The sequence below is a fragment of the Portunus trituberculatus genome, chromosome 46, assembly GCF_017591435.1.
Source record: "Portunus trituberculatus isolate SZX2019 chromosome 46, ASM1759143v1, whole genome shotgun sequence".
NCBI lineage: Eukaryota > Metazoa > Arthropoda > Malacostraca > Decapoda > Portunidae > Portunus > Portunus trituberculatus.
Genome location: NC_059300.1, coordinates 9,424,499 through 9,442,467, shown reverse-complemented (window position 1 = coordinate 9,442,467; position 17,969 = coordinate 9,424,499). Strand labels below are relative to the sequence as shown.

General features: G+C 37.4%; 1 protein-coding gene across 23 annotated transcripts in view; it reads left to right on the top strand.

The window, feature by feature from the left end:
- LOC123519872 (potassium channel subfamily T member 2-like) overlaps window positions 1-17,969 on the top strand; it is a 624,454-nt gene that overhangs the window by 561,208 nt on the left and 45,277 nt on the right. For all 23 annotated transcript variants that reach the window (XM_045281480.1, XM_045281479.1, XM_045281478.1 and 20 more), the window contains 2 exons: window positions 6,885-7,070; window positions 17,757-17,891. In XM_045281480.1, coding sequence (XP_045137415.1) covers window positions 6,885-7,070; window positions 17,757-17,891 — 321 coding nt within the window. The remainder of the gene's footprint in view (window positions 1-6,884; window positions 7,071-17,756; window positions 17,892-17,969) is intronic.

The window sequence follows — 17,969 nt, the reverse complement described above, 5'->3', positions numbered from 1 at the left end:
TGGAATTACCATGTGAATAAGAACTCATATACATTACATTTTCTCAGTATTTAGTGGACATTATGTTTTTATTTATCGTTTTGTCAGATCACATTGGCGAAGCTTAACAGAATACTATCAACCAAATTACATGCAATTACTAAGTGAAGCTGCAGGAACACAGTACTTAACATAATTAGTGTTATCACTAATAAACTATAGGATTGGAGGCTGTAACAGGGGCATTTAATATCCTCACCCAACATATAAATCACCCACACCATCAAGATCAAACAAACATTCTCTGATCACATGGTACATATCTCCTATACCTTGCAATAAGGAAAAAAAATATTTTTTTGAATTTTCATGAACACATTTTAAAATGTTTGAGTTATAATCCTGATGGTATGGAATCTGTAACACTCCAGCATGTGCCTGTGATAGCCTGCATGGTTCTGCACCAACATGTGGAAATTTTAAGCCTTATTGACTACAAATACTGCATGTTGTTTTTCCATTATGAATTGCATGATTTTTTTTTAAGTTAAGTTATTGTGAAGATGTTTGATATTCATGGGTATGGAATGTTATGGAAGACCTGGATATATTGAACTGAACTGAGTCAAGAATATTGATATTCATTTCAAGAATTCTTTGCATTATTCTATAACTTTTTTTTTACTCATATGGACAATTCTCATTGGTAAGGTTGACTCATGTATGATAAAGTACATCTTGAACAAGGACTTAAGATTATGATTATAATGTATTTTATATTTATGTAAGTATATGCCGTGCAGGCACTTTGAAGGAAGAATAGAATCATGACATCCATATTCTTCAACACAGTGGTTGAAAAGGAGTATTGTTTTGAAAATGTGTTATAGGGATTTTCTCTCACATTGAGCTTTTCACATATATTTGTTACAAATGCTGATCTACCTTTTTTAGTCCACCATAAACCCAAGATTTGACTCATGAAGTATTTTTCATGTTCTTGACAGACATGCCCAGACAACTAGAAATCCTCCCCATAGTATTTTTAGTTTTTTTTTATTTTCCAGTTCATAAATGTTCAATGGAATTAAAGAGCTCTGAGTGAATGGTTAAGTGATTAAACAGTTTTATTCTAGTTGGATAATACTGTATCATTGTTGATTACTGTAAGAAAAGCTCTTGTATTAATCACTTTTAAATGTTTTTGTTCAAAACTGAAATAATGTTCAATTATAAATGCTTAGTATATTACTTGAAAAAAAAAAAATACAGATTTGTACTATATTCTCAAAAGTGGCAGCTGTAGTTAGAAGAAGTACATTGTACTTATAAACTTGTTTTATATATGAAGGAACACACACACACACACACACACACACACACACACACACACACACACACACACACACACACACACACACACACACACACACACACACACACAACTAGGTAAATACACACACACACACACACACAGTAAACCTTTGTTATGGAAAACTAATTGGGGAGAGACCACTGACGATAAAAGCAAAGGTTAAAAAAAAATGCATCAATTGGATTCCCAGTTTCACACAAACTTTGTGTGGTATATGAGGGGGAAGTTTGTTTTATGAAAATTTATTCCATATAAATTTTGGTAACTTATGCATTTTATGTAAATCAAAGAAAGTATTGTTTTAATCAAGTTACCTGGACTCTTTGTGGCTTAGTGTAACCAATTCAAATTTGTAATGGGGAGACCAAGTGGTAGTACATACATGATTTTCTCTGCTTGTTATTAAATGTTGAATTTAGATACAAGGAAATTCCCCGCGCCTATTGAGGAAACAACCCACATGTGCATTTACTGACACTCTCTGTTCTTCTGTGTTCTGCTAAACCATTTGCATTTAATATTCAAATCTTACTCTCCATCTGTGCTGGTTTTAATCCTATCTAATAATCTATTATGCTATTGCCATATATGCTATATGGCATGACAGAACTACCCTTGATCATATCATTTGATGCATAATAGTTATACATTTTGACTATTTTCATAGCAGTAATCAGAGATAAACTTTAAACAAAATTATCTCAAAAGTAGAGTCATGTGGGTTGTTCTCTTGTATTACTGTTTTTTTTTTTTTTTTTTTTTTTTTTTTTTTTTTTTTACATGGGGAAGAGGACCAAGAGCAAAAAGAATAGAAAGATTAAAAAAAGACCCACTTGAGTGCTGGCTCTCTAAAAGGTGTAAAAGCGTCAGCCAAAGTTGGGGAGCAAATGCCTTGATACCTCCCTCTTAAAAGAAGACAAGTTGTAGGAATTCGGAAATACAGATGCAGGGAGGGAGTTCCAGAGTTTGCCAGTGAAAGGGATGAATGATTGAAAGTACTGGTTAACTCTTGCCTTAGGGAGCTGGACAGAATAGGGATGAGAGGAAGAAGAAAGCTTTGTGCAGTGAGGCTGCAGGAGGTGGGGAGGCATGCAGTTAACAAGATCAATAGAACAGTTAGCATGAAAATAGCGATAAAAGATAGAAAGAGATGCAACATTCCAGCGGTGAGAGAGAGGCTAAAGACAGTTAGTCAGAGGAGGGAAGTTGATGAGACGAAGAGCTTTTGATTCCACCCTATCTAGTAAAACTGTGTGACTGGAACCCCCAAACATGCGAAGAGTATTCCATACAGGGATGGATAAGGCCCTTATACAGAGTAAGCAGTTGGAGGGGCAAGAAAAACTGGCGGAGACGCCTCAGAACACCTAATTTCATAGAAGCTGTTTTAGCAAGAGATGAGATGTGAAGTTTCCAGTTAAGATTATGAGCAAAGGATATTCATTGTGGAAGAGGGAGACAGTTGAGTGTCATTGAAGAAGAGGGGATAGTTGTCTGGAAGGTTGTGTCGAGTTGATAGATGGAGGAATTGAGTTTTGAGGCATTGAAAACTACTAGATTTTCTCTGCCCCAATCGGAAATCTTAGAAAGATCGGAAGTCAGGCGTTCTGTGGCATCCCTGCGTGATCTGTTGACTTCCTGAAGGGTTGGTCATCTCTGAAAGGACGTGGAAAGATGTAGGGTGGTATCATCAGCATAGGAGTGGATAGGGCAAGAAGTTTGGTTAAGAAGGTCATTAATGAATAATAGAAAGAGAGTGGGTGACAGGACAGAACCCTGAGGAACACCACTATTAATGGATTTAGGAGAAGAACAATGGCCATCTACCACAGCAGCAATAGAGCTGTTTGAAAGGAAACATGAGATAAAGTTGCAGAGAGAAGGATAGAAGCCGTAGGAGGGCAGTTTTGAAATCAAAGCTTTATGCCAGACTCTATCAAAAGCTTTTGATATGTCTAACGCTACAGCAAAAGTTTCACCGAAATCTCTAATAGAGGATGACCAAGACTCAGTAAGGAAAGCCAGAAGATCACCAGTAGAGCGACCTTGACGGAAGCCATACTGGCGATCAGACAGAAGATTGTGAAGTGACAGATGTTTGAGAATCTTCCTATTCAGGATAGATTTAAAAACTTTAGACAAGCAAGAGATTAAAGCTATAGGACGGTAGTTTGAGGGGTTAGAACGGTCACCTCTTTTAGGAACAGGCTGAATGTAGGCGAACTTCCAGCAGGAAGGAAAGGTAGAAGTCGATAGACAAAGTTGGAAGAGTTTGGCCAGGCAAGGTGCAAGCACAGAAGCACAGTTTTTGAGAACAATAGGAGGTACCCTGTCAGGATCATAAGCCTTCTGAGGGTTTAGGCCAGTGAGGGCATGGAAAACATCGTTACAAAAAATTTTAATTGTAGACATGAAATAGTCAGAGAGAGGAGGAGGAGGGAGGGACAAGCCCAGAATCATCCAAGGTGGAGTTGTGAGCAAAGGTTTGAGAGAAGAGTTCAGCTTTAGAGACAGAAGAGATGGCAGTGGTGCCATTGGGATGAAATAGAGGAGGGAAAGATGAAGAAGTGAAGTTATTTGAGATGTTTTTGGCTAGATGCCAGAAGTCTCGAGGGGAGTTTGGTGTGAAAGATTTTGATATTTTCTACTTATGAAGGAGTGTTTGGCAAGTTGAAGAACAGACTTGGCATGATTACGGGCAGAGATATAAAGTGCATGAGATTCAGGAGATGGAAGACTCAAGTATCTTTTGTGGGCAACCTCTCTATCATGTATAGCACGAGAACAGGCTGAGTTAAACCAAGGTTTAGAAGGTTTAGGTTGAGAAAAGAATGAGGAATGTACGCCTCCATGCCAGACACTATCACCTCTGTTATGCGTTCAGCACAAAGAGATGGGTCTCTGACACGAAAGCAGTAATCATTACAGGGAAAATCAGCATAATACCTCCTCAGGTCTCCCCCCAGCTGGCAAAGGTAAACGCCAGAGGCACCTTCGCTTTGGGGGATCCTGTGGAGGGATTGGAGAAATAGGACAAGATACAGAAATGAGATTGTGATCGGAGGAGCCCAACGGAGATGAAAGGGTGACAGCATAAGCAGAAGGATTAGAGGTAAGGAAGAGATCAAGAATGTTGGGCGTGTCTCCAAGACAGTCAGGAATACGAGTAGGGTGTTGCACCAGTTGCTCTAGGTCATGGAGGATAGCAAAGTTGAAGGCTAGTTTACCAGGATGGTCAGTGAAGGGAGAGGAAAGCCAAAGCTGGTGGTGAACATTGAAATCTCCAAGAATGGAAATCTCAGCAAAAGGGTAGAGGAACAGAATGTGCTCCACTTTGGAAGTTAAGTAGTCAAAGAATTTACTATAGTCAGAAGAGTTAGGGAAGAGATAAACAGCACAGATGAATTTAGTTTGAGAATGACTGTTAAGTCAAAGACAGATGGTGGAAAACTCAGAAGATTCAAGAGTGTGGACACGAGAGCAAGTTAAGTCATTGCGTACATAGACGCAACATCCAGCTTTGGAATGAAAATGAGAATAGATAAAGTAGGAGGGAACAGAGAAGGGGCTACTGTCAGTTGCCTCAGACAGCTGTGTTTTGGTGAGGAAAAGAAGTTGAGGTTTAGTAGAGGAGAGGTGGTGTTCTACAGATTGAAAATTAGATCTAAGACTGCGAATGTTGCAGAAGTTAATGTAGAAAAAGTTGAGCGAGGTGTTAAGGCATTTGGGGTCATTATCAAGAGAAGTGTCTGACCTGGGGACATTTTTGGTCCCCTCCCCAGATGGGGACTGAGGCATTATTATAATGAGTTTCCATTTTTCTTTTATATATATATATATATATATATATATATATATATATATATATATATATATATATATATATATATATATCATCCTTCTTTTGTAGATGGAGTACTTCTTTTTCTTTGGAGAGGCACATAAGAATTTGCTATTTTTGCTATCTTGATTTCTTGTAGAAAAATCTATTTCATCTTCTCCCACCCCATTATATATATTTTTTTTATTGTTACATGCTCACCGAGTTTTAATATCCACTCTCATGCCATCTTTTAAGAATTAAGTTAAGATTATGTTGTGTTTTTCAAAAGGCTTGAATTAATGTCAAAACAAAAGGAGCATTGATTTTCATGACAATTTTGCATATTATGCATGTCAGTATGGACCAGGCAGGTGATAGTAGTTTCACTAACTCTTTGCCCTATGGTGATATACCTCTGTATACCCTATAACTTTCTTGGTATGAGTAGATTTACTTTTATTGCATAAAAAATAGTGTACCATAAAATCTCAGGGACACTTTTTCAAAAAAAATATAAAAAGTTCAGTTTTTCCACTCTTATAGAGATTCTTTACATATAAATAGATTTTTATTTGATATATGATATCTCACTGTCAATTTGGTATTCAGTACACATAAATGTGTATAAACTTTACTTTAAAAAAATAAGCACTATCATCAGAACATTATCCATTAACATAGTGCCTCCTTTTAGTGTATCTTCACAGTTTTTTTGCTGTAGTCTTCTTGTAAATGTTTCATAGCTTTAAAGTAAAAATGATTTTTCTTTGATCAAATGCATATCCACTTTTCCTTACTGAACTGTCCATTCTGTTCATACCAAGTTACATTAAAAAAAGTTATATGAAATCTAACTAATGTAAATAAAACCTTGGCATATGCTGAGATCAGGTACTAAAATCTAATACATGTGAAATGTAAGACATTTCAATGTAAAAATGGTTGTTTTATGTGAACCATATAGACGTTCCTAATCAATTCCATGAGTTATTTGTATGTCTACCATTGGTATGTGTCCTCCTCCATCACTAGAGGCCAATTACAAGTCACTTTTGGTAAATTTTTATATACAATAAAGAAGTAAGCCAGTATCAATCCATACAGTGTTAGTAAACACAGTATGTGACATGAATCCTTAAGTTATGGGATTTTTTACCTTTTTTCTTAGGAAAATTGACATCTCCCTCCCTGAAAGTGACAACATACTTTGCAAAAATCTTGGTTTCCTTTTATTGGATGGAGTAAATGCAGTAAATGCGAGGCAATGTCAGCTTGATATCACCCTAGACATATTATATTTATGCTGTATTATTGAAAGACTAACAAGATAAAAAATTTGACAGTGTTGGAAAGGACCCACATTTCCTGCAATTTACTGAATAGACACAGCAGTAACACGAATGCTATATGAGCAGAAGCAAAGAAATTTATACATTGTTCCTAATTTAGAACATTTAAGGTTAAGTGACTGAAAAATTATTTGCCCTTTCAAAAGATGGACATTTTCTTTTATTAATGAAATGTTTCATATGATGGATTTTTTTTTTTTTTTTTTTTTTTTTTTTTTTTTTCAGTTATATGTTCATGGTCTGAGGTTTAACATTTCCACTACCCAGTTAATTACATCATGAAATAACAAGTATCATGCACAGGAAGGAATGAAGATCTGTGGTGCTAATGATTTGTTAACCAATTCTCCTCACACAGCGAGAAAAGGAGAGAGGATCTCACATCTCCTATATGTTTCGACTCCCCTTTGCTGCTGGGAGTGTGTTCTCAGCCAGTATGCTTGACACACTCTTGTATCAAGCCTTCGTCAAGGACTACCTCATAACTTTTGTCAGGCTTCTATTGGGCGTGGACCAAGCACCAGGTTCAGGCTTCCTCACTTCAGTAAGTTTTTCATGTCATTATGAACTAGTCTCAGTCTGCCTATAATTCAACTCCTGTCATGCCTATGCATAGTGAAACCTTTCTTGTGTCAACTTTTTATAGTATGTACAATATTTATCATCAGCATCATCATTTATGTCTATACTTTATCAGTGAAAAGCACTAGATGAAGAGTAAAATAGATCTCACAATGATGCAGGTTATTCACTGGAAGGTGTAATGCCAAAGGGAGTTCCAGCTAATTTGTGAGTTGCACTCCCATCACATTGTAGGTTTGATATTATTAGGATTGAATAAAAAATTCTGTATGAGTTTACAAAGCATTTGTTTCTTGTCTTTTCACTGTATCTTAAGTTGTGCATAAGTTGTAGGCTTACATATGCAGACTTTTTATGCTGTCTTTGGTAATCACTACTACCTTAACCAGTTATGTGTTGGATTCATGTTCGTTGTGAGTGTGGTACTAAGGTTCAGTCTCTGGCAATGACCCTTCATGGGCAATTAATTCTGCTTTCAGAATAGGTATTTTTAGTGCATATTTACCTAGTTTACCTAGTTGTATGTTACAAGATTTGAAGAGGGCTCATAGTGACCTGTCTCCATATGTACATTTATCTAACTTTTCCTTAAATTTGTGCACACTTTCTGCCGTTACAATCTCATCACTTAATCCATTCCAGATGTCCACTGTCCTATGTGGAAAACTAAACTCCTTAATGTTCCCCAGACACTGATTTTTTATGATCTTTTTGGAATATCCTCTTTTTTGTCTATCCCCATCCTCTGTCAGTGTTACCAGGTCTTGTCTATCTATCTTTTTCATAAAATTTACTAACTTATGCAACGTTATTAGGCCCCTCTTTCCCATTTATCCTTCAAGGTTGGTAATTCCATTTCCATCAATCTTTCTTCATAGGGAAGATCCCTTATTTCTGGGATCATCTTCATAGCAATCCTTTGGATTCTTTCTAGCTTCTTGATGTCTTTCTGCCTGTATGGTGACCATACCACTGCTGCATATTCCAGTCTAGGTTTTATCATAGTGGTTATTTTCTTTTTCATCATACTCTTTTCCTTGTAATTGAACACCACCCTGATGTTAGTTAATGTCTTGTATGTTGAAGCAAATAGTCCATTTATGTGTCTTTCTGGAGTCAGGGTGTGTTGTATAATCACTCCCAGGTCTTTCTCTTTCCTCCTTTTCATTATAATTTCTTCTTCCATTTCATATTTCCACGTAAGTCTTCTATTACTTTTACCCATTTCCATTACATGGCATTTCCTGGTATTACATTCTAATTTCCACTTTTGGCTCCAGTTCCAAATTTTTTCAATATCTTTCTGCAATTCCATAGAGTCATGTTCATACAGTCAGATGTTCTTTTTTACACTCAAAAGCTTCACATCATCTGCAAACAAATTTATATAGCTACTCAGATCCTCTTCAATATCATTGACATATACAGTGCTTGGAACATAATTGGTGCCAACACTGAACCCTGTGGTACTACACTGATAAATGTGTTCTAGCTTGATGGGGTATCTCTTATCATTGTCATCATTTCCCTATCTTTTAAGTAGTCTGTCATCCACTTTAAGATATTTTCCTGTATTCCACCCATGTGTTCTATTTTCCATAGGAGTCGTCTATGTGGTACTCTGTTGAAAGCCTTCTTAATATCTAGATATACTGGGTCAACCCATCCATCTCTCCCATGCACTTCATCTATTACTCATGTATAAAAGCTTAGTAATTTTTTTATACATGATCTTCCTTTCCTGAAACCAAATTGGGAGTTATTTATTATTTCTTTCTCCTCCAGATATTCTAGCCATTTTTCTTTCATAACAATTTCACAGATCTTGCCCACAACACTAGTTAGTGACACTGGTCTGTCTATTTTCCTCCTTTGTATATTGGGTGTATTTGCTCTTTTCCACTCCTTAGGTACCTTCCCTTCCATTAGAGAGTTATTGAATACGTCCCAAATTGTTCTCTACATTCTTTCAGTGTCCATCCTGACACGCCATCTGGCCCCATTGCCTTCCTTACATCCATCTTTTCTAGTAATTCTCTAATTTTTAGTTTTTTTATCACAATGTCTATTACTCTTGCAGTGTCACTTGGCTGTTTGGCTCTATGAACTCTCCCTCTTCATAAAATACTGATTTAAAGCTCTCACTCATAAATTCACTCATTTCTTCCAGTGTTTCATATATCCTATTTCCCTTAATTAACTTATTGATGGTCTCTCTGTTTGTCAGTTTTCCATTTATATTCTACTTAGAAAAAAGCTTTGGTTTCTTTTCATATCTCTTCACTACATACTTTTCAAAATTTCTCTCCTCTTCCCTTCTTATCCTAATGTATTCGTTTGTGCCTCTTTATACTGCTTCCTATTTCCTTCATTCTGTTGGCTCCTTAATATTTTCAAAGTTGCATCCTTACACTTTTTATGTTTTGCACATATTGCATTATACCATGTGTGTTTGCTCTCTTTTACTTTGTATTCAGGAACATATCTCTTTATACTTGTCTTGCCTTGCCTTGCATAATTTCCTTCCACTCATTACTACCAAAGTAGTAGTTTTTTAACCCTCCAAATTTGACATGGCGTGGTTCTGTCTTATTTACTTGTGTCCCTCATTGCATTTTAAAATTTCCTGATCCTCTAAAGCAATTTCTAGGCCCATAGGATTATTTTTTCCCATTGGGCTATGATATTTGATGTTTAGACAAGGCTCTATTTTTTTGTGAAAAAACAAATTCAGCATTCATGATTCTTCTTCCCCTCTATATCTTGTATAGTCCTTCACTCATTGGTCCAATGTGTTTACCATTGCCAGTTGTAACACTTCCTCTCCCCCCATGTCCAGCATGATGGTTTGTATCCATTTCTTCCCAATTTACATGTTTACAGTTTGAACCTCCCACAAATAGCACTCTTCTATCCTTCCTTAACATATTGTCCAGGCAATTTAGCACATCTTACATTTTTTATGTATTTCAAGCCTCTATGTATTAGCTTTTGGTGGCACATATGCAACTATTATACTCCTTTTTTCCCTCCCACTGGTCCTAATCGTTATGCTTAAAAACCTCGGCCAGTCCATCTCTGTACTGTACCTCCTCAACATATGTATCTTCTCAAGTCATTATCAATACTCCTTCTGCTTTTACCCTTCTGTCTCTCCTCTAAACATTATATTCCTGCTTTTTGAAATTCACTTGGACATCTTCACTTAACTGGTTCTTGTATACGTACCATGTGTGGGCCTTTTTCCAATATGTAATACAGTATATCATTTCTGAACATCCTGATATAAATCCATCTATGTTTGTGTATATGATTCTTAATGCTTTCCTTCCCCTTCATGTCTAGCATTCTCTAGTAGAATTTCTTCTCATTCTCTGTCCTTCTCTCATTTTATTCCTTAGCTTCACTTCTCAGTTCTCTCTCTTTTTCCCTTTCTACCAGATTTATCTCTCTCTTTATCCAAATGTTTTTATATTCTACCTTACCAGCCAACTTTCCAGTCCTCACTAATATTTCTTCTACTCCCACTTCCAATCTCATTTTAACTTTCAGTGGTCTTTTGGTTCCCTTTGTATTTACCAAGTCTGTATATTTCCTCTATTTCTTTCTCAAGATTCTGTTCTTCATCTTGAACCACTGATATCATTTCCTTAACCATCTCTTCCTCCTCCCTCCCCTCACAAATTTCACATGATTCTTTTTTTCTTCTAGTCCATATATAACAATATATATGCACTTCTTTTTCTCCACCATATATCTCACTAATTCTTCCTTTTCTTTTATCACTTGTATGACTGTGTCTTTCATTTCCTCTTATGTGTTGCTAAACTACTTCAGCAAAGTTAACTTTTTCTTCATCTTGTTCTTTTTTTCCAGACCTTCCTCCATTCCTCTATTTTTTTTATTATCCTCTTTCTTGTTTCCACTGTAGTGTGTAGCTTTTGCTTGAGTCCCTGTAGTGGTGTTTCATATTTTGCACATTTGCCCTTAAGGATGCTGTTTTCCCTTTTTATTTCATCCAGAGTTTTCTTCATATCATTGTTCATTGTAACCATACTCTCAAACTTTTCAGATCTCTCTCTCAGCTCAAAATTTTCTGCTGTCAGCTAATTCTGTTGTTAAAAAATCCTGGCAACCATGACCCTCAAAACTTTAAGTTCTCTGTCCATTGAGATAATCCTTCTCATGTTGTCTATTTCTTCCCTAAATACAAAGAATTCCCTCTCTATACTCCAATCTCCTACCTGCCTTAATCCTAGAGGTGTTTCATAATTTTACTCCTTTGCTCTTTCAGTTGAGTTCCTTTGTTTATATAGAGGCCAGTGCTGACTATATTCTTGTCATCTTCATATCTCTTCTCAGCTTCAACACAAGTACATTTCAATGTAACTTGGAGACAAGGTCACTATCCAAGCCCCCTTTCCCCTTAACACATCACCAGGTTTACTGGGCTTCATGGTCAGGTCTTAGCAAAGTATCCAAGCCAGAGCTCTTATCTTTTGCATCCATCTTGAATGGTGCCTCGTGTGTGTATGTGTGTAATTCACCACCACAGTCGCCTGCTGGTCACCCAGCCAGCCTTTCCCATTACGGAGCAAGCTCAGAACTCATACACCAATCTTCGTGTAGGACTGAGACCACAACACACTCCACACACTGGGACAGCGAGGCCACAACCCCTCAACTTACATCCCGTACCTACTTGCTGTTAGGTGAACAGGGGATACACATTAAGATGCTTGCCCATTTGCCTCGCTGCTTTCTGGGATTCGAACCTGGACCCTCTCGGTTGTGAGCCGAGCATGCTATCCACTACACTATGCGTTGTGTGTATTTACCTAGTTGTATTTACCTAGTTGTAGTTTTACAGGGCCTGGGCTTTATGCTCATGTGGCCCCGTCTCCATATCTACACTTATCCAATCTTACTTTAAAAGTATGCACACTCGTTGCAGACACTACTTCGTCATTTAAACTGTTCCACCTCTCAATACATCTCTGCGGGAAACTATATTTTTAATATCTCTCAGACATCTTCCTTTTCTCAGCTTTTTACAATGCGATCTTGTGCTTCGGATGTCATATTCTTCTCTCAGGATCAGTTTCTCATTATCCACTTGGTCCATTCCGTTGATCAATTTATAAACTTGTATCAGGTCTCCTCTCTCCCTTCTTTGTTCCAGGGTTGGTAGATCCATAGCCTTTAGTCTCTCCTCATATGTCATCCCTTCAAATTCTGGAACCATTCTTGTAGCTATTTTTTGTAGCCTCTCCATTTTCCTTATGTGTTTCTTTTTATGAGGGGTGTGTGTGTGTGTGTGTGTGTGTGTGTGTGTGTGTGTGTGTGTGTGTGTGTGTGTGTGTGTGTGTGTATTTACCTAGTTGTATTTACCTAGTTGTAGTTTTACAGGGCCTGGGCTTTATGCTCGTGTGGCCCCGTCTCCATATCTACACTTATCCAATTTTTCTTTAAAACTATGTACACTCTTTGCTGACATCATTTCCTCACTCAAACAGTTCCAAGTCTCAACACATCTTTGCGGGAAACTAAATTTTTTAACATCTCTCAGACATCTTCCCTTCCTCAGTTTCTTACTATGCAATCTTGTGCTTCTAATGTCATATTCTTCTCTCAGGATTAGTTTCTCATTATCCACTTGATCCATTCCGTTAATCAATTTATAAACTTGTATCAGATCCTCTCTCTCTTCTCTGTTCCAGGGTTGGTAGATCCATAGCTTTTAGTCTCTCCTCATATGTCATCCCTTTAAATTCTGGAACCATTCTTGTAGCCATTTTTTGTAGTCTCTCCAATTTCCTTATGTGTTTCTTTTTATGGGGGTCCACACAACTCCTGCATATTCCAATCTAGGTCTTATTTTAGTACTTATCAATTTCTTCATCATTTCTTTGTCCATATAGTGAAATGCTAATCCAATATTCCTTAGCAAATTATACGTCTCTCTGAAAATTCTATCAATATGGCTTACTGGTTGATTGTTTTCTTCCACTGTCACTCCCAAGTCCTTTTCCTTTTTTACTTTTTCTAGTTCTACTCCATCTCCCATCTTATAGATTCCCACTGGTCGTCTTTCACTTTTTCCCATTTCCATGACATGGCTTTTGTCCACATTGAATTCCATCTCCCATTTTTTACTCCATTTCCAGATCTTGTTTAAGTCTTCCTGTAGTATTTCACAATCCTCTTTTTGTTTAATGACTCTGCACAGTTTCGCATCGTCCACAAACAGATTTATGTAGCTGTTCACTCCCTCTGGCATGTCGTTTATGTATACAAGAAAAAGTATTGGCGCCAATACTGACCCCTGTGGCACTCCGCTGTCTACTGTTCTCCACTTGGACTCCATATCTTTAACTATCATCCTTATTTCTCTCCCCTTCAAGTAATTTTTCATCCATCTCAAGTGCTTTCTTTTAAGCCACCCTTCTCTAACTTCCATAGTAATCTTTCATATGGCACTTTATCAAACGCCTTTTTTAAATCTAAATAAATACAGTCAATCCATCCCTCTCTCTCTTGTACTTTATCAACTATTCTAGAGTAGAAACTCAATAAATTTATTACACATGACCGACCTTTTCTAAAACCAAATTGGCTATTTGATAATAATTTGTTGTCTTCAAGGAACTCGATCCATTGTTTCTTTGTTATTCTTTCACACATCTTGCATATTACACTAGTTAGTGATACCGGTCTGTAATTTAAAGGTTCTTCCTTCCTTCCGCTCTTATATATGGGAACCACCTCAGCTCTTTTCCACTCCACTAGTACTGTTCCATTTTCTATTGAGCATTTTATGATGTTGTATATAGGACTTGCTGGTTCTTTCCTACATTCTTTCAGTATTCTGCCTGAGACTTCATCCGGTGTGTGTGTGTGTGTGTGTGTGTGTGTGTGTGTGTGTGTGTAATTCACTACGCTCATCTGTTGGTCACCCAGCCAGTCTTCCCCATTACAGAGTGAGCTCAGAGCTCATAGACCAATCTTCGGGTAGGATTGAGACTACAACACACTCCACACACGGGGAAAGCGAGGCCACAACCCCTCGAGTTACATCCCATACCTATTTACTGCTAGGTGAATAAGGGCCACACATTAAGAGGCTTGGCCTTTGCCTTGCCGCTTCCCAGGACTCGAACCTGGGCCCTCTCGATTGTGAGTCGAGCGTGCTAACCACTACACTACGTGGTGTGTGTGTGTGTGTGTGTGTGTGTGTGTGTGTGTGTGTGTGTGTGTGTGTATATATATATATTTACTTAGTTATATTTACCTAATTGTAGTTTTATAGGGCCTGGGCTTTATGCTCATGTGGCCCCTTCTCCAAATCTACACTTATCCAATCTTACTTTAAAAGTATGCACACTCGTTGCAGACACTACTTCTTCATTCAAACTGTTCCACGTCTCAACACATCTTTGCGGGAAACTATACTTTTTAATATCTCTTACATCTTCCTTCCTCTCAGCTACTTACTATGCAATCTTGTGCTTCGACTGGCATATTCTTCTCTCAGGATCAGATACTCATTGTCCACTTGGTCCATTCCATTTATCAATTTATAAACTTGTATGAGATCCCCTCTCTCCCTTTTCTTCTCCAATGTTGGAAGATCCATAGTTTTTAGTCTCTCCTCATGTCATCCCTTCAAGTTCTGGGACCATTCTTGTAGCCATTTTTTGTAGTCTCTCCAGCTTCCTTATGTGTTTCTTTTTGTGAGGGGTCCACACTTCTCCTGCATATTCCAATCTGGGTCCTATTATAGTACTTATCAGTTTCTTCATCATTTCTTTGTCCATGTAGTGAAATGCTATTCCAATATTCCTTAGCAAATTTTATGTCTCTCTGAAAATTCTATCAATATGGCTTGCCGGTTGATTATTTTCTTCCATCATCACTCCCAAGTCCTTTTCCTTTTTTTACTTTCTCCAGTTCTACTCCATCTCCCATCTTATAGATTCTCACTGGTCGTCTTTCACTCTTTCCCATTTCCATGACATGGCTTTTGTCCACATTGAATTCCATCTCCCACTTTTTACTCCATTCCCAGATCTTATTTAGGTCTTCTTGCAGTATTTCACAATCCTCTTTTTGCTTTATAACTCTGCACAGTTTCGCATCGTCCACAAACAGATTTATGTAGCTCTTCACTCCTTCTGGCATGTCATTTATATAAATGAGAAAAAGTATTGGCGCCAATACTGACCCCTGTGGCACTCCGCTTTTTACTGCTCTCCACTTGGACTTCATATCTTTGACTGCTGTCCTTATTTCTATCCCCCTCAAATGATTTTCTATCCATCTCAATGTGTTTCCTTTTAAACCACCCTTCTCCTCTAATTTCCACAGTAACCTTGCATGTCGCACTTTATCAAATGTCTTTTTTTTAAATCCAAGTAAATACAATCAACCCATCCCTTTCACTCTTGTACCCTATCAACTATTCTAGAGTAGAAACTCAGTAAATTTGTTACACACGACTGACCTTTTCTAAAGCCAAATTGGCTATTTGATAATAATTTGTTGTCTTCAAGAAACTCGATCCATTGTTTCTTTATTATTCTTTCACACATCTTACATATTAGTTAGTGATACTGGTCTGTAATTTAGAGGTTCTTCCTTCCTTCCGCTCTTATATATGGGAACCACCTCAGCTCTTTTCCATTCCACTGGTACTGTTCCATTTTCTATTGAATACTTTATGATGTTGTATATAGGACTTGCTAGTTCTTCCCTACATTCTTTCAGTATTCTGCCTGAGACTTCATCCGGTCCCTTTGCCTTTTCTTCATCCAGTTTCTTCATTAATTCTTTTATTTCAAGCTTGGTTACTTTAATCTCTTCCATATAGATGGTCTCTCTATTACCCTGTGGTCTTTCAAATTTGGATTCCTTAGTAAAGACCTCCTGGAACTTATTATTTAACAGTTCTGCCATACTTTTTGGGTCTTCCACCATCCCATTTTTACCTTTAAACCTTTCTTTTGTTTCTTTTTGTCTTATTTTTCCGTTTATGAATCTGTAGAACAATTTGGTTGCTCCTTGCATTTTTCAACTATGTCCTTTTCATAGATCCTCTCCTCTTCCTTCCTCACTTTAACATATTCATTTCTTGCTATCTTGAAGTTTACCTTATTTACTGCATTTCTATTTCTCCTCCACCTTTTCCATGCTCCATCCCTTTTCTCCTTTGCCCTGGCACACTTTGCATTAAACCAATCTTTCTTTCCTTCTTCCTTAGGTCTATATTTTTCCCTGACTCCTGTTTTGTATATTTCCAAAAATAAGTTATATTTCTCTTGCACTTCCTCAGACTTTTCTATTTCCTCTCAGTTAGCGTATTGTGTGTGTGTGTGTGTGTGTGTATTTGTAATTCACCACTGCTGTCTGCTGGTCATCAACCAGCCTTTCCCCTAGGGAAAGAGCTCAGAACTCATACTTATCAATCTTTTGGTAGGAATAAGATGACACCACATACCACACACTTGCTGCTAGGTAGGGGAAGTGTGACTTCTACCTCTGTATTCACTAATCAGGGACAGCTTTCAGTGATGAAAACAGAAGAATCTTAGTAGCAGTGACTTGTTATCCTCTCTGTCCACCATCATTGATATGTGTATGTGTGTGTGTGTTTGTGTATTCACCTAGTTGTAATTTTTACAGGGCCTGGGTATTATATTCGTGTGGCCCCGTCTCCATATCTATACACATCCAACTTTCCTTTAAAACTATGCACACTCCTCGCTGACACCACCTCCTCACTCAAACTATTCCACACTTCCACACATCTCTGCGGGAAACTATATTTCTTCACATCTTTCAAGCATATTCCCTTGGCTATCTTTTTACTATGCGATCTCGTAGTTCTATTTAAATTTTCCTCTCTCAACATCATTTGCTCATTATCCACTTCATCCAAACCGCTCAACAGTTTATAAACCTGTATTAAATCTCCTCTTTCTCTTCTTTGTTCCAAGGTGAGCAAATTAATTTCTTTTAATCTCTCCTCATAGGTTATTTCTGTGTGTGTGTGTGTGTGTGCGTGCGTGCGTGCGCGTGCACAAATTTAATATGTAGCATCGTTACCTTTGTAAATCATTAATGATATAGTCAGGAAAGGGGAGACAGCTCTGCATATCCAATCTTGCAGCAGGTGTGGAAATATTATGCATCACTACTCTAGTTTGTATTGAAACCCCTTCATATATACATTTTCAGATAATCTGAACTCTTCTATATTATATGAAGTCATGCATGTTTGTACCTGTTTTAGAGTGATTTAGATTCCCAGTCTGTAGTAATGGGAGCCATTTGGTTTAATATGTCAAAGTGTATTTCACTATGTGGTATGCTGGGCTGCTGAGTGAAGATAAGAGGACTACCATGTTGATATATGTCTACTTGTACATTCATTGTAATGTGTTTCAAATTGCAAGAACTTTGCATGATTACAACATCTTATAATGATTCTCTTATAGTGTTTCATTGCTCATAGTGGCTTTTTTCTTTTAGTTTTGGCATATTTGTTTTATGATACAAATGAAACACATGAATATAAAAATACTGCATATGTAGTTAATTTAGGAATACTACACTTAATGAACTAACTGACAGATTTTCTCTATTGTAGATGAAGATTGGGAAGCAGGACCTTTGGATCAGAACATATGGTCGGCTTTATCAGAAGTTGTGCTCCACTACCTGTGAAATTCCTATTGGTATTTATCGCACTATAGATACCAGCAACATGGAGCCTGGAAACAATGTAGGTAATTTTGTTGTTTTGCTTACATCTAGATATTTTGTTGAAGTGCAGTTATCATTATGCAGGGCCGTGGTCATG